This window comes from Pisolithus orientalis, assembly GCF_024613125.1.
Source record: "Pisolithus orientalis strain OTSU chromosome Unknown F5J12scaffold_24, whole genome shotgun sequence".
In the NCBI taxonomy this organism is placed as follows: domain Eukaryota; kingdom Fungi; phylum Basidiomycota; class Agaricomycetes; order Boletales; family Pisolithaceae; genus Pisolithus; species Pisolithus orientalis.
Window position 1 is genome coordinate 141997 of NW_026260805.1, and position 20983 is coordinate 162979.

The 20983-nt window shown below is 45.3% G+C and overlaps 3 protein-coding genes across 3 annotated transcripts; 1 reads left to right on the forward strand and 2 right to left on the reverse strand.

Moving 5' to 3' along the window:
* Positions 1-1260: 1260 nt before the first annotated feature.
* On the forward strand, positions 1261-2242 carry F5J12DRAFT_784217 (uncharacterized protein; the record flags this gene model as incomplete). The annotated part of the gene is made up of 4 exons (XM_051742994.1): positions 1261-1372; positions 1483-1585; positions 1831-1924; positions 2006-2242. The coding sequence occupies 4 exons, from the start codon at positions 1261-1263 to the stop codon at positions 2240-2242; spliced, it is 546 nt and encodes a 181-aa protein (XP_051598054.1).
* Positions 2243-8444: 6202 nt separating this feature from the next.
* On the reverse strand, positions 8445-9608 carry F5J12DRAFT_784218 (uncharacterized protein; the record flags this gene model as incomplete). Its single annotated transcript, XM_051742995.1, has 6 exons — positions 8445-8506; positions 8597-8695; positions 8750-8845; positions 8917-8965; positions 9216-9401; positions 9477-9608. 6 exons carry the CDS (start codon positions 9606-9608, stop codon positions 8445-8447), a joined length of 624 nt encoding a protein of 207 aa, XP_051598055.1.
* A 3018-nt stretch (positions 9609-12626) lies between these two features.
* On the reverse strand, positions 12627-14901 carry F5J12DRAFT_784219 (uncharacterized protein; the record flags this gene model as incomplete). The annotated part of the gene is made up of 10 exons (XM_051742996.1): positions 12627-12717; positions 12830-12872; positions 13057-13127; positions 13287-13303; positions 13359-13374; positions 13536-13675; positions 13940-14122; positions 14206-14277; positions 14305-14503; positions 14765-14901. 10 exons carry the CDS (start codon positions 14899-14901, stop codon positions 12627-12629), a joined length of 969 nt encoding a protein of 322 aa, XP_051598056.1.
* Between the last annotated feature and the right edge of the window lie 6082 nt (positions 14902-20983).

Sequence of the window (20983 nt, forward strand, 5' to 3'; positions counted from 1 at the left end):
CCAGTGTGGATCATACATCTTTTGAGTGGCTACCCACCATGGATCCTAGCAGCCCCTGCAGCCTGTCTCAGATCTCATGTGAATTACTAAGGATGCTGTGTCAAGTGATGGAACTGCCAAGGGCATAGAAATTGGTAGTGTTTAGTAGTACCTTGAAGTTTGGTTCACCCCATTGTGCTACCTAGCAGTGAACTTGGTACCACTGATACCCCTGAGGCTGGTACTGCCTTGCAGTGAACTTTGCAAAGAAGGATTGAAGGAACCCAGAAGAAAACTATAGAGTATGTACTCATTCTGTAATTATGTGGGCATGTTGTATATGAAATTCCAACACTTCCCCTTGAACTTGCCTGTGAAGTCAAAGTAGGAAAGCAGCAAGTATCAGAAGAATGTGTCTCCAAGCAGTTTTGAATAAACGAGTGCAAGGGCTTCTATGTTGTTGATTGCTGGTCATGTGGTGAGTAGGTCTTGTGATGCATCTCAAGTTGTATGCCTAGACCAGTCTCTATGTGGTATCCAAGGCTTCATGGGCACTCCAAACAGTTCCTCACAAGTTCTGATGGGCTGCCTCTAGCAAGTGTCAACAACTGTTTTGAGGGGTTTCGGATGCATCATGGTGGTCTGTAGTAGCCACATGATAATGTTTGGTATGTGCTTGTGCATTCAGCTTGTGCTATGGTCTTCTAGGCATTCCATGAGTGGTATGAGTGGCACAGGTACATATTTTGTTTGTTTTGAGTCTTTATCATCATACTGACTTCTGCTTGTAGCCAGCATTGCTTCTTCCACTCTGTGCATGTCAGTAATGCCAATGCTACTGGTGCATCACTGCTGCCAATGTTTCCTCTGTTATCAGCCTCTCCTGACTGTGTTTCCACATTTGGTATGTCTTCTTGTATCTCAAACATTCTAATGCTGATGTCCCTTGTCTCTAGTTTCTTCATGCTTGCCCTGACATCTCCACCAACCTCCCAGTAACTCATAATGCTTCTACACACTCCTGGCCTTCCAATCTCAACTAGGTGAGTTATTGGGTATGCATTGATCTTCACAGGATTCTTGCAATAGCAGCGGCATGCAGCCTCTTATGGTGCACTGGGTTTCTTTGTCCTGTCATTAGTGTCTCCATAGGCATGCTGAGCCCCAGTTGTAGGTAGTGACATGTTCTTGACTCTGTATGAGTCAGTGTCACTGCTGCTTGCTGCATTGTGACTGCTCTCACTGTCCTGCTCACTCCTGGCCTTCATTGACCACATTTCCATGTTCGGCAGGTCTTCCCTATTCTCAACTGTCCTGACTCTCACTGTCTCCAGCTTCTTTGCAGCTGCCTCACAACAACCTTTCTCAACTCTGGACCCATCCTTGCCCTTGGGTGTGACAGGCAGGTTATCCAGTGTTTACTGATCTTCACAGGTCTCCTGTAGTATCACCACTGTGTGATCTCACTCAGGTTTTGGTCATTCATGCTTTTGTGACTCCCAGAGTCTTTCCAGGCTGCCAATAAGGTCTTGTTTGCTTGTAGTGTTGCAGATGGGTCATTTGATAAGCAGGATATGACATCCAACATGACTGCTCAACAGGTCAGGTATGCTCTGGGTTGCTTTATTGTGCTGTTGGATGGGTCGATTATCATCTGAAGTTGACTTTCCTGGGATGTTCTCAATGGTATGGGTTTCTGGTGGGCTGTTATGACCTTGCACAGGCTCAATGGCCTCATGGCAACCTCCAGGTGCATCTTGTGTTAATTGGACCTACATAGCAATGCACCAATGACCTTTTTAGTGTTTGACCCTCAACCCATCTGTGTGACCATTTAAGCCATTAGTGTAGCTGCCCATACCACTACTGCAACCCCCCTCAAGTGGTACTTGTCCCAGTTCAGTTCACTGCTCCAACATCCTTTGCTGGAGCATCCTTGTCCATGGTTTTTAGCCTTGCAGGCCCACTAGAGTTGTTTACATGTTGATGTGCTAGTAGTACAGTGCTACCTCAATACAACTTGTAGCACTATCTGGTAGTGAACTTGGAGCCACTGGTACTACCTCCATACTACTGGTACTACCTCTGTACTACTGGTAGTGAATGTGGTACCACTGGGTACTATGAACTCAGTACTGCTGATACTACCTTGGGGACTGGTACTGTGAACTTGGTACCATGCCAGTGCTACCATGGCAAGAACCATGTTGGGACCACCAGCAAATATCAGATTCCTCCATTGGGTGATTTGCTACTAATTTGACAATTGCCCTGTTACCCATTTGCCCATTCTACTTTTCAATGAATGGTTAATTGGCAAATAAGTCCATTGGATGATTTGGCAAATCACCCTATTGAATCATGTTTTGGCAGCCTGAACATATAAAATGTTTCAAAGAATGTTCACAATTTGAAACAGGAAACCATAACATAATGTATGTTCATAGTTTCTGTCATACTATCTTCTGTTTTTGGACATTGTGAAAAAAACATAATAAATGTTTATGACAAATGTTCATAGTAGGAACATAGTTAGACAATAGTATCTGTTTGACCAATGTTTGACCCATGTTTGACCATCAAACATTGGTTTTTGCCCCCAGAGTACCTCCACTTGCCAACAGTGTTCCAGAGTTTGACACTGCTACTGACAGAGGATTGCATCCTGGTGCCCCCACAGGCAGCACCCAAGTGTGTACTTCATCAGCAACTTGAGAATAGAGCTGAATATCATCAGGTAAATTGTTCATCAGTAAGGCAAAGTCATGGTCAATGTAAATATGTCATATCTGTTATTGTCTAACAGCTAACTTGTATAATGTTGTAAAGGCATAACCTGAGCATTGCTAATGCAACAACTTTATTGTTATTGTGCCCTCATGACAGTGCCTACCATGGCTAATAGAGGTGTGTTTCCTTCTGACTATGACCATTACAACATTGCCTATTATTTCAGTTGCTTGTGAGGTTTAATTGTGGAAAGAATGCCTGATCTGATTTTAACAAAGTGAACAAAAAGCTCAACTTGAAATTCAACTTACATAATGAAGTGGCACAACTAAATTACTACTGTAACTACAATCAGAAGTAGATGCCTGTAATGACAATGGAGGTGCATTTGCCTGGCTGTGCTGGAGACTGATCAGGTCTTTACTTTTGAGTGATTACCTCCAGACCCATTCTGTTCACCTGACTTGGGTGATTATTGGTGATAGGCCCATACCTCTGCATGCATGTATGCAAGCATGTCTGTGATATTGACTTATTTCCCATATGGTGAAGTGCCTGCATTCGACCACCCTGTTTTTGTCCACTTTTGTTTGCCTAGTGCTGGCCTCATTTGTTCCCTCTAACCCCCAGATGTGCACTACATGTTGCTGTACTCTGTGGTCATGTCTGCTGATCCCTGACCATGGACACTTTTGTTCCATGTGACTTTCTATTGTCTTTCCTTTTTTTTGTTAGGGACTCATGGCACTGATTGCCTCCAATTTAACCCTCTACATCTCCAGTCACACCACAATTACTAACTCTAATCCATTTTCAATGCAAGGTGCATTTGGTATCTGTATGTGTATGCATTGGATTCCACAATGATAACTAACTGCAGCTACTAGGAGGAGAAAGCACACAAACCATTGATAGTGACATGTTGTTTTTTGACAATGATAATGGCAAAGACTTCTGTTTGCAGATGGAAACCAACAGCAATGCATCCATCAAAGAACAGCTTACCATCAGGCACAGTGAGGATGATGGCAACAGCATGTCCATTGCCAACTCATGTACAGACACTGGTTACAATGCATCCTCCACAGACAAGCTGTGAGGAGACCAGGACTGCACTTTCTCTGTGTGTTCTCTTTGTGTTTCTGATCTTCCCTTATACCCTTTGAAGTCTACCACTCTTTTGCCCACAGACACTGCCATAAATTCCACTGCAGCATTTATCTACAATTTACAAGGCAACAGTATGCCCCCTGTTGATCACTTTGATACTAGTTCCATTTCTCTGACTGATCCTTTCCTATTTTTGACTGCTACTACCATTTCTCCACTGACAATCTCCACCTTACACTCTACTTATCAGTTTGACCCCATTTATCATGTCTTAAAGTACAAACCTGTAGCAAGGAAGGTGAGGCCAGTACTGACATGGATACCAGTGGAATTCTGGGTAGAATGTCAGGAGGCTGAAGACCTGCTTGCAGACCTGCCTGTCTTACCTACTCATCCCCCTCCATTTGTGCCAGGTTCCAGGTTGACTCAGGAAAGAGCTGATGAGCTCAATCTGGACCCAGCAGGGTTCCTTTGGCCTACAGAATTAGACCTGGTGTGATGGTTGGTCAGGGAGCAAGAGGATGCCTTTGCTTGGGATGCCTCAGAAAGGGGGACCTTTCAAGAGGACATGTTCCCACCTCTGAAGATACCTACACTAGCCCACAAGCCTTGGGTCAAGCAAAATATTCCCATTCCTCCTGCTGTTTTCTGTGAAGTTGTTAACATCATCAAAGAAAAGATTTCTGCAGGGGTTTATGAACTGTCTACTTCATCCTATCATTCAAAGTGGTTCTGCATGGTCAAGAAGGATGGAAAATCTCTGTGCCTCATCCATGACTTACAACCTCTAAATGCCATTTCTATTCAGGACTCAGCTGTTCCCCCCTTTGTTGCTTTGATTGCTGAAGCCTTCACTTGCCATTTGGTCTATGGAATTTTAGATCTTATGGTTGGATATGATCCTTGCACCATACATGACAATTACCATGACCTCACTACCTTCCAAACTCCTATCAGTACCCTTTGAGTCACCAAACTTCCTATGGGCTACATGAATGCTGTCCAGATTTTCCATAGAGATGTCTGTTGGATTTTGAAGGACAAAATTCTGGAAGTCACCATTCCATTTATTGATGACTGTCCTATCAAAGGCCCCAAATCCTGCTACCAAAATCCAGATGGCACCTATGAAACAATTCCACAGAATTCTGGGATTAGGCACTTCATCTGGGAGCCCCTGCAGAACATCAACTGAGTCTTACACCATCTATGTCATGCAGGAGCCACCATGTTGGCAAAGAAATGCATCATCACTGAGCCATCCATCATAGTGGTTGGGTACAAGGTGTCATTTGAGGGCAGAATTCCAGATGAAACTAAAGTCGAAAAGATTAAAGATTGGCCTTACTGCACAAATGTTACTGAAGTACATGGATTTTTAGGTCTCTGCTCATACCACTGGATCTTCATCAAAGACTTCACCAAACATGCCCATCCTCTCATCGAGCTGACCAAGAAGGATGTCCCCTTTGAATTCCATGATGAACATAGGGAAGCAATGGAGTACCTCCACTGGGCAATTGTCTTGTCCCCTGCATTGTGAACTATCAACTATAGTTCCAAAAGGAAAGTCATCTTAGCAGTCAACTCTTCTAACATTGCTGTTGGGTACCTCCTCATGCAGGAGGGGGAAGATGGAAAATGCTACCCTGTTATGTTTGGCTCAATAACCCTCAATGATTGCAAATGCCACTACAGCCAAGCTAAGCTTGAGTTATTTGGACTTTTCTGTGCCCTGCACAACATCTGGCTTCATATCTTTGGCATGTGGAATTTAGCTATTGAGGTGGATGTGCAGTACATCAAAGGGATGATTAAAAATCCTGACTTACAGCCTAACATGACCATAAACCATTGGATCACTGGAATTCTTCTATTTGACTTCAAGCTTGTACATGTTCCAGCACACAAGCATACAGCACTGGACAGACTTTTGTGGAGGCCAAGAGCAGAAGAAGATGAGGAGGGAGATGAGGACTATGAGGATTGGATAGATGAGAGTGGGGCCTTCGCTGTTGAGCTCTTGAATCATAGGGAAGCACATTTCAAGTCTCAACCTTACCCCTTGGAAATTCTGAACATCTTGTCAGACTCATCTCTTGCCTTGTCACAGAGTCTAGGTATCTTTACTGCTGAAGAATTGATGCCAGGAAACTTTGAGACCGAAATTGCAAGGTCAGAGAAAGTGAAGCAGAGAGAGGAGAGGATGAGAGTGGTGAAGGAGTTTTTGGAGATGAAGAAAATGCAAGAAGGGTTGGAAGGGGCAGAATTGGAAAGCCTAGTGCATCTTGCAACTCAGTATTTTGTGAAAGGAAGGGAACTGTGGAGGAAGGATCCCCAGGGATGGCATCAACTAGTGGTACCCCCACACAAATGCCTTGGGATTCTCCACCAGGCCCACAATGACCTGGGGCACAAGGGTATCTTCTTGACCTGCATGTGTTTGCTGACTCACTTTTGATGGCCCATGCTAGAGCAGGACATCTGTTGGTATGTTAAATCATGCCACAAGTGCCAGATCTGCCATTTGGATCACATTCATATTCTGCCAGTCATTGCCATTTCCCAACCCCTATTCTACAAGGCATATATGGACACATTCTTAATGCCAAAGTCAAATGGCTTTCACTACATCACCCAAGCCCACTGTTCACTCACCAGTTACCCTGAATGGGCTATGCTTTGTGCAGAGACAAGCAAGTCCATTGGAAAGTTCATCTTTGAACAGATTTTGTGCTGTTGGGGTGCTGTTGTGGAGATTGTCACAGATAATGGGGGACCATACATCCTTGCTCTCAACTGGCTCTCCAAGACCTTTGGAATTCATCACATATGCATCTCCCCTTATAACTCACAGGCTAATGAAGTTGTCAAATGGTGGCATTTCGATGTAAGAGAGGTGCTGGTAAGAAGTTGTAGTGGGGAAGTGTCAAGGTGGTCAGAAGTTGCCCCTGCAGTATTTTGGGCAGAAAGGGTTACAGTCTACAAGGCAACCAGGTTTTCTCCATTCTATATGGCTCATGGTGTTGAACCCAGACTCCCTTTTGATCTAGTCGAAGCAACATTTTTAGCCCCTTTCAAAGCAGAATTTTACTCAACCATAGATCTCATTGCTCACCATGCTTGCCAACTCCAAAAACACCTGGAGGACCTTGCTTGCATCCACAATCTGGTCCTAAAATCCTGCTTCACATCAGCCAAGGATTTCCTCAATCATTTTGTGCATTCTATCAAAGACTTTAACTTTGAACCAGGGTCACTCATCCTTGTTTGGAATTCCCACATTGAACTAGAACTCAACCAGAAAACCAAACTGTGCTACCTGGGACCAATGATCATTGTCTGATGCACTAAAGGCAGCTCATACATACTTGTGGAATTAGATGGTGCTGTCTTGAAATTCCACTTCACTGCCTTTTGCCTATGCCCCTATTTCCCACAGAATAATGCTCATATTGAAGTCACCCAGCTGACTGGCACTTCCACACAAGACCTGGATCACCTTGAAGATGATTTGTTCCCAGACCCTATGCTCACTGGCATCCCTTTGGATGAGTCAGATGAGTAGTCCATCCTTCTCTTTACCTCCTTTCTTTTCTTTTTCCATTCTTTCTTTTATTGACACCCATTTCATCTCATATATAAAATCTGCACTGCTCACAAGAAACAGTCAAAAAAAAAATTCCACAACACTTCTTCCTTCAGAAGTCTTATTTTTCCTTCCCTTACTGTAGTACTAATACCAATGCATGAAAGACTCTTACAATTTCAGAACATACCAGTACAAAAAATTCTGCAGACACAAGTACACCATTTAAAGGTCCTGGAGTTCATCCTTCAACCTTCACAACTCCTCCCACCTAGCCCATGCACTCTCAATCCAATGTGTTACCTGCCTCACCAACATCTCCAGCAGCCAGTAGACCTGCTCCAGCTTGAATTCCTCATCCTTAGCTCTCACCTCAAGCACTTGCAGATGCTCAATGAAGTTTGCTGTTGACCACTCATGTGGGTTTATGACCTCTGGAGTTTCTGCAACTAATGGAGTGTCACTCTGGACTGGCACTTCGACATCTCCAGGTTCATTTAGTAAGCTGGTCACAGTTGCAAAAAATGGTTTGAACTTGACTTGCAGTTCTTTGCTGGGGGGTGACAGTTGAGGCTTGTTGACAAGGGGTGAAGAGGCTTTGAATGATGGCCTGGGCTTGGGAGTAGCCCTGCAGAAGAAGAGACAAGGGGTTGGCAAAGGATCATGAGGGGAAAGAGTCAGTTCTGGGGAAGGCAAGTGTGTGGGGGTTGGATCAGGTTGTCATTTTTGAGGCAGAATTCTCAGTGTGAGCTTCTTGGAAGGTCCAGTGTAGGGAATAAGTACTCCCTACTAAGGAGATTTAATTATCTTATCTTTTCTACTGTATTTTTGCTTTGATTTACATTAGTGATACTTAGCCTACCTGTGTGGCGCATTTTTGGTAGCTTAGTCAGCAATTTTTGCGCACTAGTGTAGGTCTACAGTACACAATTAGAAAAGGAGGAACCAGACTGTGAGACAGTGACAAGTGAAGACTGTGAATGAAAGACTGTGACAAGCCCTCATTGAGGCACTCCCAGACAACCTCCAGACACTGTTACTCATTTCCCCACTTCATTCCTTTTGCCCAACTCCAATCCACTCCCTTGTCACTTTTCACTGATCCAAGCACAGAGTCCCTCTGGGTCAAACCTGACCCTTTTCTATCCATCCCTAGGAGTCCCTAGCTTCACTAAATGCCTGACTTACACCAGTCATAGGTCCCATGGGGACCACCATTGGGATCATAGTCAATTTGACTCATTTGTGAGATGGCCCTGCTGCTCCAATGGTGCCAGAGTTCTTTCACTGAAGGTGATGTTAACTTGTTCCCTTGTGGAATTAAACCTGTATGGTACTCACCTTTCTCCCTACCCCATGAGTGCACTTGCACTTGCACTTCATGTTCCTGCACTGTTTGCAGGACCACTCCAGCTCCCCAACACACATGAGGTCCACCTGGGCACATGCCTTGCAAGGCTCACAGTCTCCAGCCACATGAGGTCCCTTTGTGGAAGGAGCAGGCTCACCTTTGCCCTCATCCTCATCCTCATCAACATTGTCAGCAAGCTCATCCTCCTTGTTGGTGGCCAGCAGAATTTTCATTGAAGTCAGCACTTGCACTTGGGGATGTCAAGGATGTCAGACATATCTTCTCCTTCCCTTTTCCCTTGCTCACATTACCAGGGCCCACCCCAGTCACACACATAGCTCCTCTCAATGACCCCCCTGCTTTGGTATCACCTGGCCCTCCCTCTGCCTGACCCCAAGTATGTGCCATGGGCTCCTGGGCCAGCCTCTTTGCCTCTCGTTATGCCCTTTCTTCAACCCTCTCCTGGTAGTCCTCAAAGAGATCCTTGACATCAAACCACCTTTGGCCCTTGGGTTGTTGAAGGTCTGTTATTGCAATGGCTCCTGTGACCATGACATCATCCTCGAATGCCAACTGCTTGGACAATTCCATGAGATGGTGGCCATCAAGGTCAGGCACAATGATCTTGTGCTCATCTATGTACTTTCACCATGAGTACATGGCAGCCTGTGGAGTTTCTGTCATATCCCTCACATGCCCATATGACTGTCTGCTTACCCAGGTCACATCCCACTTGTCTACCCACTTGTGGATAATTTCCAGCCTCTCCTCTGGCTGCAGTACAGACCAGATCATCCTGCCTGAGCATTTCAACACCCCTGTGAGTGCTGCTATGGCCTGGGCCTCCATGGAGAATACCAGTCATGCATCATGGATCAAGTAGGCTTGCATGTTGATGAGCAGATGAGACATTGGAAACAGGATACATGAGCAAGAGTGTTGTTGGGGGAGTTTGATGAGCAGTGAGCCACCTTCTGGGTGAGTTTAAATTCTGCAGGGCCATCTTGTACAATGTGGAATTTCCCTCTGCATGAGGCAGAATTCTGACCATGCACCATCATTGTTACATAATGCCTGCTGATATTCTGTGCTCATCTCTGTCATGTCTCAGTTCAGTCTGATGAAGGATGGTCAGCATTTGAAGTCCCTGGGAGGTGTAGGGAGCTGTATACTCCCTGAGGCTGGAACAGGAATCTGTCACTAAATTCCACTGGCCTCTGTGACAAACCCCTATTGCTCTATGCCTTTGGATGCTTTTGGAGGTCTTCCCACTCATAACCTCATGTCTCCTCCCAACCCCTGTCCCCTTCAGAGTTTCTCCTGACCTTCAGCATGTTGCCCAGTCATCAATAAGCTGATCCAGAAATTCCACATCCACCCAGAGTCATCCAGAAGTCAGTAGCCAAGCCACTGCCCAGCCACACCACCACTCATCCATGCCAGTTGCCTCTGGAAAAACTTCTGTTGCCCCTGTTGCCCCAAATTCCACAAGCTGGACTTCATGCCAGTACACTCTGCCCTCCTATGCTTCCCCTTCCTGCCAGCTCCACCTCTTACTTGTACATGTACCCTCACTCCATTGGAAGATACACCTTACCATGGTCCTGTTTTACTCTCATCTACCACTCACCAGACTATTTCACATGCATCTGTATTTCACTGATGTCTGTCATCCTTTCCTTTATTTTCTGGTCTTTTAGTTTTTCCACCCCACTTTACTCCAACACATACCTATGTTTCTTGTACTATATAATTCCTCTGTAATGTCAGAAATATAGCACCCACTTTGGAGTCACTATCTGTGTGTGTTCTGTGAGTTCAAGAGTTCCTAGAGTCTAAAAGCATCTTTTGAGTCTACAGCATCTACAGTGTCTCTAATTTCCCCTACACTACTCATGTTTTCCAGTCTATCACACCCTTCCTGGTATCTCTGATCCTGTCTTCTTGTCACATATCTGTCTCTTGATATTCTGTATACCCAGCTTGCCATTGCTCGCATGTCAACAAGCCACCAGAATTAAATTCCATGCACCTCACATGAATTTCCCCACCCCCTTCTAGGGTAATCCTCAATTTCTCCTTCCATGCAGCACCCCTTGGGGTGAACCTAGGGAATTCTCCCTTCAGCTTTCCTCTAGTCACACACTTCCCAAAAGTTGTGTCCCAAACTGCAATGTTATATAGAACACAGTACTGCCATTGTGGTTCAGTTCACCACCAGCCTACTTTGGCCATCCATCTGCTGGAACAATTAAAGCAGATGAGTGGCAGACACTCATCACTGTTCATATCTCTCTTGCCCTCATCAGCTTGTGGGGAGCACCTGATGTTGATGAACTGAAGCTGGGCAACAAGTTTATTCTGGATCATACTATGGACCTTGTTTCCCTGGTCAACATCACATGCTCCCAGATAATGAGTACTCAAAGGGCTAATGCATACTGCTCATACATTGCATGTTATGTTGGGAACCTGAAACAAGTACATCCAACATTCAACTTGTGTCCAAATCATCATGCTGCCTTTCATATACATGACTACCTTATCCTTTTTGGACCTGTCCATTCATGGTGGACCTTTCCTTTCAAGCACTTAATCAGTGTTCTCCAGTGTCTCCCCACCAACCACAAATCTGGTGAGTCAAACAATGTCAGTTTTGGGAAGACATTATTCTCATTTCATACAGGTGAATTGGAGGCAACAATGCTACATTCCTATTTCAGGGGTGCATGCCTCCAAAGCTGGCTCTCCTGCCTGGACTGTCCCAATGCAGTCCAAGAATGCAAGGTCCTCTTAGATCATGCTTATGGCAATGACAATGAATATGAATCTGATTGTTCCCAGACAAGGAAGTCAACTGCTGTAAGAAACTGTTTTCTGATGGCCAAGAACTCTGACTCCAGAAGAGGTAGGTTCTGCTCAAGTTGGGTCAACCCTGAAGGGGCTTCAGTCTGAATGCAGGATAAGTACTTCAGATGAACAAAAAGGGAACTTGCCTGGGAGGATTTTCTAGACTGTAAAGAAGAACTTGGCAGAAGGAGCTGAAGCAGTGATTCTTGCTCTCCAAAGAAGGACACAGAGTAGACAGTGATGCATAGTACAGTAATCCTCATCCATGCTGTACCATAGTCTCTATGTGACATGGCATGCACCATGACCACCTGCATGCTTAGTCAACTCTTGACCTTTCGACACCAAGTTCCCTCAGCCACAACCCCTAAGTCTGAACCCTCTTCAACCCTCACCCACACTCTCCATCCTCAAACCTTCCCTTTGACACACCAGAGGAGCAATTTCTCATAGGGAAAAGGTCTGCATTCCCTACATCCAAGGGGGGGTTTAGATGATGACCATCCTCATCCATCCCCTCTCCCTGCATAGATGTCCTTGGCTTCATACCCATCCTCACTAACCCCTTCTTCACACCCCACACCCTCTGACTCTCCTTGCCTTCCCCTCACTTGCTTTGCTCTGTGCTACCTTCCACCCCACACTCAACCCCCTCTTCCTCCAACAACGTGTCCCTTCAATCTCGAGTCCACACTGCACTCTTCAAACCCTTCCCTTACTCTCACCAATGCCCCCAGGACACTTCAGTCAACCCCCCTTGGAGACCTATTAGGTCTGGAGATTTTGATATAAGTATTAACCTAATAGGTGTCATTTTGTTGGGGATTCTCCACCACCATTCCTGGAGATTCTCCAGGGCAGCAATTTAATATGGTTGGAGAAAATGTTTTCTCTGTAATATATATATATTATACATCAAATGAAAGGGTAGCTACCTGGAAAGGGGGTCTATTTAGCCTGGAGAAAGTCCAATTTGGTCCCCAGCTACCCTTTCATTTGATGTATAATATATATATATTACAGAGAAAACATTTTCTCCAACCATATTAAATTGCTGCCCTGGAGAATCTCCAGGAAGGGTGGTGGAGAATCCCCAACAAAATGACACCTATTAGGTTAATACTTATATCAAAATCTCCAGACCTAATAGGTCTCCAAGGGGGGTTGACTGAAGTGCCCAAGATTCCTCATAGCCAACTCTCCAGTACCTTCTCCCTCACCTCATGCCCTCAATATTCCACATCTCCAAAGCTAACCTCTTACCTGGATGACAATCAAGGCACTTTGAATGAGCAAACAAGTGAGTGATAAATCAAGTGTGGAGCGAGGTAGGAACAATTCATTGAAATGCAGCCAGCAGTAGAATGGCAACAGGGTATTCACACAGCATGGTGGCTGGGGTAGTGACCCTCTGTCCATATGACCCAGCTTGAAGACTATTATATACTTGAACCCAGGGAGGCTTCCTCTGCTCTACACCACATTCTTTCTATGGTACACTGGCCCCTCTCCCAACTCCTGGATTTATGCATCATGCATGGGAGTGAATGTTGTGGTGCATAATGATATCAGCAGCCTTTGACTTGCATTTCCAGTATCCCTGTCTCTTCATATGTACCTGTAGACTCCATCAGTGACACATTTGTCTATATACCTCTGAGAGCATTCCATTCTCACTCTCTGCCTTCCAAATGCTGAAAACAAGACATTTCAACATAGTATACACTCAAATCATAAAAAGCACTTCACCTTGAGTTTGTAGCATCTGGAAAAAGAAACAAGAATATAACAAGAGTGCTATGGCTCTTTGTGTGTGTTGAGGCCATAAAACTGCCACTGCATCAAGCAAAGGTTCTGACTTCCAGTGATGATTGATCTGGTTTGATCAACTTCCCACTGCTCTCCCCTTCCTCTTATCTAAGCCACCTTGCACATTCCCTCCATTTTTCCTCACTCATCTTTTTCTTGCCCTCACTCCCATGTTGTCCAATCCCAACAACCCATCTCCCAATGTTGGCATCCCAGCTGACAACCTTGCACATGCCACCTCTGTCCTCCAGCTTCCACTGGGATCATCATAGGGTGGGACTGAGTCAAGGAATGCATTGCTGGCACAACTGGCATCCCTCATGGTGTGTTCCCTTTCCCTTTTTTTTTTCTTGACTGTCATTCCATTGACACTACCCATCACCCTAGGGACCATTGCCACCTCCTCCAGTTTCCAAGCCCCAAGCCATCATCTCCCCCATGCAACCAGTCAATGTTCCTCCTGTTGATGTCATTCAAGACAAACTGGCACCTGTGGCCACCACTGCCTTGGTTGACCACACCCCCATGGAGCCCATGCCTGTGACTGTCATCATCCAAGAACTGGACCCTAGCCCTGCTCTTGATCTTCCAACCTTTGACATGCTCCCAGACATCCCATCATCTATGTCCATGTCCATGTCCACTGTCACACTGTCTTGCACACCCTCTCCCTTCACTCCCTGGTCCTCTGGACCCTCCATCTCCTCTCACACCAACCACTTCACCTGACTATCCAACCTCTATCTCAGATGCTGCCACGCTGGCAGATCCTACCACACCCACTCACCAGGTGCTCAATGCCTCTGAGCCTGGCCCAGACCATCTTCCTGCTGACTCTCCCTTGACTGGCCACACATCCCTTGATTGCCCTTCAGTGAGCCTTAACTTCTTTCATCCCTCTTTGCTCCTTAGCTGACTTCTCAAGGTCCAGAATGTGGACCATCTTGGGGAATCTGGTCTCCAATGGCATGTTTACTGGCTGGATTGGCACATCAAGCTCATTGAGTGCACTTCGAAGGACAGTGGCTTTCCTATCCACCCACCCATTCCTTGCAACTGGTGTTGTGTTGCTTGAGCTGTCTGTTCTGGAGCCCTAGGGCTCAAGTGTGTGTGCAGCCACCAACTTCATTATACCTGCCCTTTATATGTGTGTGTTTTCCTCCTCTCTCTTCGACCTAAAAGCCCTCTTGTTGATGCTGCCCTAGAATGGCTCAGCACAGTCCTGAGCCTGGGTCCAGGTGCTTTGCATGGGCTCTACCCCTCCAGCTCTCACTCCTCCTTGGTACCCTGCCAAACCCATCATTGAAATCACCCAAAGGCCTGCTCATGCTTCAAAATGTGCTCACATCAAGTCTCCATCTCCCAGTCCAACTCCTCCTCCCTTGACTTCTGGTGCATCCTCCTCCAATTTGGCTCCAATCACCTCAACCTCCAGTTCCCCTTCCTTGCTGCCTTCACTCTCCAATGCTGAGATGCTGGTCATGCTTCACGAATCCCTTTGCACCATGACTGAAGTGTTGGACCAGGCCTCAAAGGGCCATGTCACATCCAAGAAGGCACTGGGCAAAAGAAAGTCACATGACTAGGTAGCTTGCATTATTTTGTTTCTGGGCTTCAACAGCCCCATCATTGTACCTCATGTACAGTCCTGTCCAACACAGAATTGATCAGTGCTTATCAAATGTTCAAAAGCTGTGACATATTTTTTTTTGCTAAAGGTACAAGTCCAATGCTGGTCACACCAAATTATGCTCAAATTTGAGCTGATAGTTGAAGTGCCTCAGTTGAACAAGCACACTGATATCTACAGCTGAAGGTTTCAGATACTCTCACCTGACTTGCTCCCTTCAATGTCCTCTTCTCACAAGATGTCTTTGGCTTCAGGGATCAATTCATCCTCTATTGACTCCTCTTCGAGCTTGTGCAGCTCTTCCTTGCTTTGTTTCATGAGTTCCTTTATTGCTATCAAGATTTGTTTCCTAGAATAATAAGGGAGTAAGTGAAATGCAGCATATTGAAGTTGAGAAATTGAGCCATCAAGCTCAGCTAATAGGTAGGAGCCTCCTTCAGTTCACCTGATGACTACCATGGGGCCTAAGTATCTTGGCTTCATCTTGCAGTCAAGTTCCTTTTTGACTCTCATATTGTGAGCTAAGACTAGTGCTCCTGGTTCAAACTCATAGCTTCATATTGACCCCTTTACCCTCCACTTGAATTCCTTTGCTGTCTGGCACTGTGCCTTGTATATTTGTTGACAAACCCACTGTAAGTCTTCTTGTCTTCACTGCAGCTGGTGGCATCTATGCAATATCAGTTCTTTGGTTGAATACTTATCCTTGTCCCAATTTGTCAGAAAGGTCGCTTCAGCAAAGTTGAATGGCAACCTTGGCTCAATCCCATGGACCATCTGATATAGCAAAAGCTTTGTCAACTTTTGTGTCCTCACCCTTTTGGCCCAGAACACTGACAGTGCATACAATGACCATTTGCCCACTTTGCCCTCACAAGTCTTGACAAGAGCTTCTCAAATGGTTAGATGCCTTCACTCAACAACTCCATTGGCCTGAGAATTGTATGCTGAGATCTTTATATGCCTGATATTGTACTTCTTTGCAAGGTAGGCAAGGGCTTGTTTGAACACAGAACCATTGTCTGTGACAATCTCCCCCATGGCACCCCACTGACACAGGATCTGTTCAAATATGAATCAACCTAAGGTTTGTCCTGTCTCTGCATGCAGCATCTGCCACTTGGGATACGAAGTCAGAGAACACCTAGCTTGTACAATGTACTGGAACCCATTCAACTTCAGCATCACCATTGAATCCATGTATGCCTTGTAAAACAGAGCTCCTGCATGGCTACCACAGGTGGGATATGTATCTTGTCCATGCATCAAATTTGACATTCATGGCAGGTATGGAGGAACCATCATACATCTCAATCTAGCAATGGCCACCAAAAGTGAATCAGTAATCTCGACTTAGCATGGAACACTCCCTTGTGACCCAAATCATTGTGCACTTGTTTCATCAGCTCCAAGCACTTCTCATATGCAGGTACTACTTGATGCTGTTCCCTCAGTTCTCAGTGCCATAGTTCTCCATTCTTCAAGAAGAATCTCACCATGTACTTGATTAGCAAGTTCAGCTCTAAGTCTGACATTCCAGGTGGTCACTGTTGATCCTCAAGGAACTTGCAAACTACCTCCAACCATTCATCTTGCCACTTCCCTTTCTCTGTCCTAGGGATTTCTATATCAGTGGTAGCATCTATCCCTGATGCCTGTGATAAAACCACCTGGGTCTCAGTCACTTTGTTTGACTTCTCTGACCTCTGCTCTCCAACATAGGGGATCCATGCAATCTTTTGACTTTGGAAAAAGGCTTCTTCTTGTTCACCATGCTGAGGGTTGAGGAGTTCAACTGCAAATGATCCTACCTCATCAATCCAGTCTTCATAATCATCCTCTGGTTCTGGATCCTCATCTGCTTGAGGTCTCCTTGATAATCCATCTGGGCCTCTTGCTTCTCCACCAGTATGTGTATCAGTTTGAACTCAAAGAGGAGTATACCAGCAATCCATCAATTGATGGTTGCAATCAGTTGCAGGTCCAGGTTATTGATCATACCCTTGATATACTTGATGTCAACTTCCACAGCTAAATCTTTGACTCTGAATATGTGGTTGTGTATGTCCTGAAGCACATGAAATAGACCAAACAATTCTAGCTTCACCTGGCTATACTGACTTTCCCTTTCATCAAATGTGATCAACCCAAACCTTGACAGATAATGCTTCAAATCTTCTCTGACCTGTAAAAGTAGATAGCCTACTGCCATGTGTGAGGTATCAACAGCCAGAATGACACACCATCCTGACTTGTAATCTATTGGTTTCAATGCTGGCAAGTTGGCAAGTGCATCCTTCAAGTCATCCATTGCTGCTTTGTGTACTTTGTCAAATCTGAAGACTACTCCCTTCTTGGTCAATTTGATCAACAGTTTTTCCCTTTTTGTATAGTTCAAATGAAGATGCAACAGTAGCTGCAGAGGCCTAAGAAACCTTGCACTTCCATGACATTCTTGCAATAGGGCCAATCTCAAATCTTTTGCACCTTGGATTCATTGGGTATTCAGCCTTCATATGAAAGCTTGTGTCCCACTACAGTGATAGACTGGATTGCCACTGCAAATTTCTTTGCAGAGACAGTAGCTCCAATGTGCTCAAGGCACTGTAGAACTTGATTAGTATTGACAAGGTGCTCCCATACAAACCTCCTGATTCCCAAATTCCCTTTGATCATTTCATATGTTCCATCCTCTCACATGTACCTCAATCACTGTCCTTTTACTGGTATGTCATCAATGAATGGCATGGTTACTTCTGGTGTTTCCTCCCTGAGTGTAAATGACACATCCCCTGGAACACTTGTACAGTGTTCATGTAGCCCATGGGGAGTTTGGTCAACCTGAATGTGCTGGTTGGCATTTGAAAGGCCATAAGGAAGGTTGCACATGCCATACACTGTGTGTCCTGTGAATTCTTCCACAATACTGTCCACATGTGGGGGAACTCCTGAATCCTGTATTGAGACCACATTGAGCAGCTGTAAGTCATGGACCAGCTGCAGTGATTTCCCATCCTTCTTCACTATGCAAAACCATCTCGATCAATGAGATGAAGTCAATGGTTCATAAACTCCTGCTGCAATCTTCTCTTTGATTATTTGCATGACATCTCCATAGATTGCCAGTGGAATGGGGATATTCCAATCTACCCATGGCTTGTGTGGAACCATTGGAATCTTGAGAGGTGGGAACATGTCTTCTTGGAATGTCCTCCTTTTGCTCATGTCCCAAGCAAAGGCCTTCTCATGGACTCATACTAGCCACTTGACTAGTTTGAGTTCCTCAGGCCATAAACATCTGCCTGGGTCCCATTCAAACTTGTCTGCTCACTCCTGGGTAAGTTGTTCCCTGGGTGTGAACTCTGGGGGAATAACTGGTATCTGGGGGAGGTTAGCCAATGGGTCCCCCACCTCTCTTCTCTCAACTCTAAACTCTGCCAGTGTCTCTGTTGCAACCAGCCAAACCTTCTTTGCCACAGGTTTGTACTTCATCACCTGCTTTATCCACTCTTCCTCATCCTGTAGCTTGGTGGTCAGACTCTCTACTGAATAAGATTCAAAATGTAAACCCAAGGACTCAAAGTCCTCCTCTGTCATCACAAACATCACCTTTCTACCTTCCATTCTTGCCCCTGGGCATTCAATCTCTATTTCTTCACTTCAATCTTCTTCCTCAATGCTCCTATCCACTCCTCTTTCTCTGCATCCCTTATGGGAGAGTTCCTCCCTTTGATACTGTCCTGTGTCTCTATGATAAACAACTTGTGATTCAATTTCTATACCTGTGGGAAAAGTCAGTGCATCATTCATGCTCAATCTAAAAGGAACTCTATGGCTGGTCACCTCTATGTCTAATGTCAATTCTTGCTTTCAGTTTTCAGTTATATCTTGAAACTGCAAGTCAAAGTCCAAGACATATGTACTTGATTTGTTCTTATATGCTGCTATAGGCTGAGCAAGATACCCCAGCCTGACAGGGGTGGCCAATCCCATCAAAATGTCTCTTCACTGGCTATTCAAGTCCCAGATGAAGTCTAAAAACCCTCATCCTGAGGTCGACATTGCATCCTATGGGGTTTGCACCCTATCCTCTGAACATACTCCCTCTGCAAAACCACATCCCTAAACTGAGGGAACTGTGTGAGGGACCTTCTGGGTTGCAGTGATATTTGGATCCTCTTGTCTGTCTCTGGATCTGTAAACTCAAGAGTCTGTTGCCCATTCCTAAAGTCTTGTGTCCTAGCCCAAATCACACATAGGAACAGCCTGCCCAGGAGGATATTGAAGGGGGCCAACTTGATGACTTGAATTGGCACTTCCACTTCCACTGGACTGATCCTGAGTGAAGCATCTCACACCAGGCCCAGTGTTTCATATTTTGACTGGTTTGCAGCTTCCATAATGATTCAGCTATCTCTCTCAATGGGGAGACACAGAACTTCAGCTATTTCCTGTCGCAAAGCCACTATCTGTGAACCACTGTTGAGGATCCCTTTGAGCATGACCTTCCCAGCTAGCTCAACCTCTACCATTGTAAGTGGCATTAAATCCATCTGTGCAAACCTCTCTTCTCCTATACTGCACTCAAAATCCCTCATGTCATTCAACTGCACCAACCCTTCCAGCATTCCCAACATGCCTGAGAGGGTAGCACCAAGCACTACTCACTTCATCATTGCTTGGTCATTGAACTCCCTCCTAACATCTGGACTTATAGCAAGTGGATCTCTTCCTAGAATCACAATGGTCTGGTCCAGGTACTGGTTCAAAACCCTCATCACTTCTGTAGGGTCTTTGAACAGACTTGTATACCTATAGCCTTTCCTTCCTGCATCCTGATCTTCCATGCCATGCTGCTGCTTGTTGGGCATAGAGGTAGGTCCTAGTGACCTGCCAGCACTTCTGTCTGGTTGCTTTCCCTTATCCTTCGAACTTGCTTCAGGAGCATCTGTCAAGCTGGACCAACTAGGTCCTGCCTGCTCTGCTGTCATGGTCGCTGTACATCTTTCTTTTCCAGGTACCACTACTCTATCAAACTTCAGGGCCTTTTGCTGCAGCTTATTCTCTTCCCTTTGTGCTGCTGCAAATGCTTGTTCTACTTCTGCCAGTCACACTTCATACTCTGTTTCCAAGATGACCTCCTCAGCCATGTCCTCTCCTTCTGAAGCAAGCTCTTTGATCCTAGCTCTCTCAATGTATTGGAAAGCATTGTGCACTGCTACAAACATATTTGTGTTTGTTGGAGGTTCCTCTTCATGCTCAATACAAATGATGGGTGCTTGCTGCTGTTCTCTCCTCCTCCTGTCTCTTGCCATCCACTCATCTATCAACTGGTACATCAGCTCATCTGTCTGAGGAACATGCATGCTGTCATTGAACTTTACCCTATTGTCTTTGATGACACACCTGCCAGCTGCACAATACCTTTCCAGCATGCAACAAGTCCTTGTGTGGTGTCCTTGAAGGAAGCAGAAAAAGCAGATTATTTCTCAAGGCAGCTCATGTGCTCCTTCAACAATGTTTCTGGCCTGTACAGGTGCTGCCCTTCACTGGGCCTGTGCTTCCACTCAAACCTGAGGCTGTCTCTGGACTAACTTGTGCACTATCCTCCTGGCTTCCTCCCTGGGTGATAACTGAATGATGCCCCTCCTCACAGCACAGCTTCTTGTCATATGGTATCCATCCCTCAGCAACTCTTTTATTTCTCATATGACCTTGTTCATAGGCCAGGGTTCATCCAAATCACATAAACTGTTCCTAAATTTCAAATTCTCAAGTGTATCTTTCTGAAGTTCCAGGTCCAAGCCCTCCCAGAAGTAACTGTTGTAGTCTTCTTGGGTGAGCTTGTAGTGTCTGGTGAGATAGCCCACAATGGTCTCATACTGCCAAAGGTACTCTCCAAGGTCTTCTTCTGTTGCTATAATCTTCCTGGACT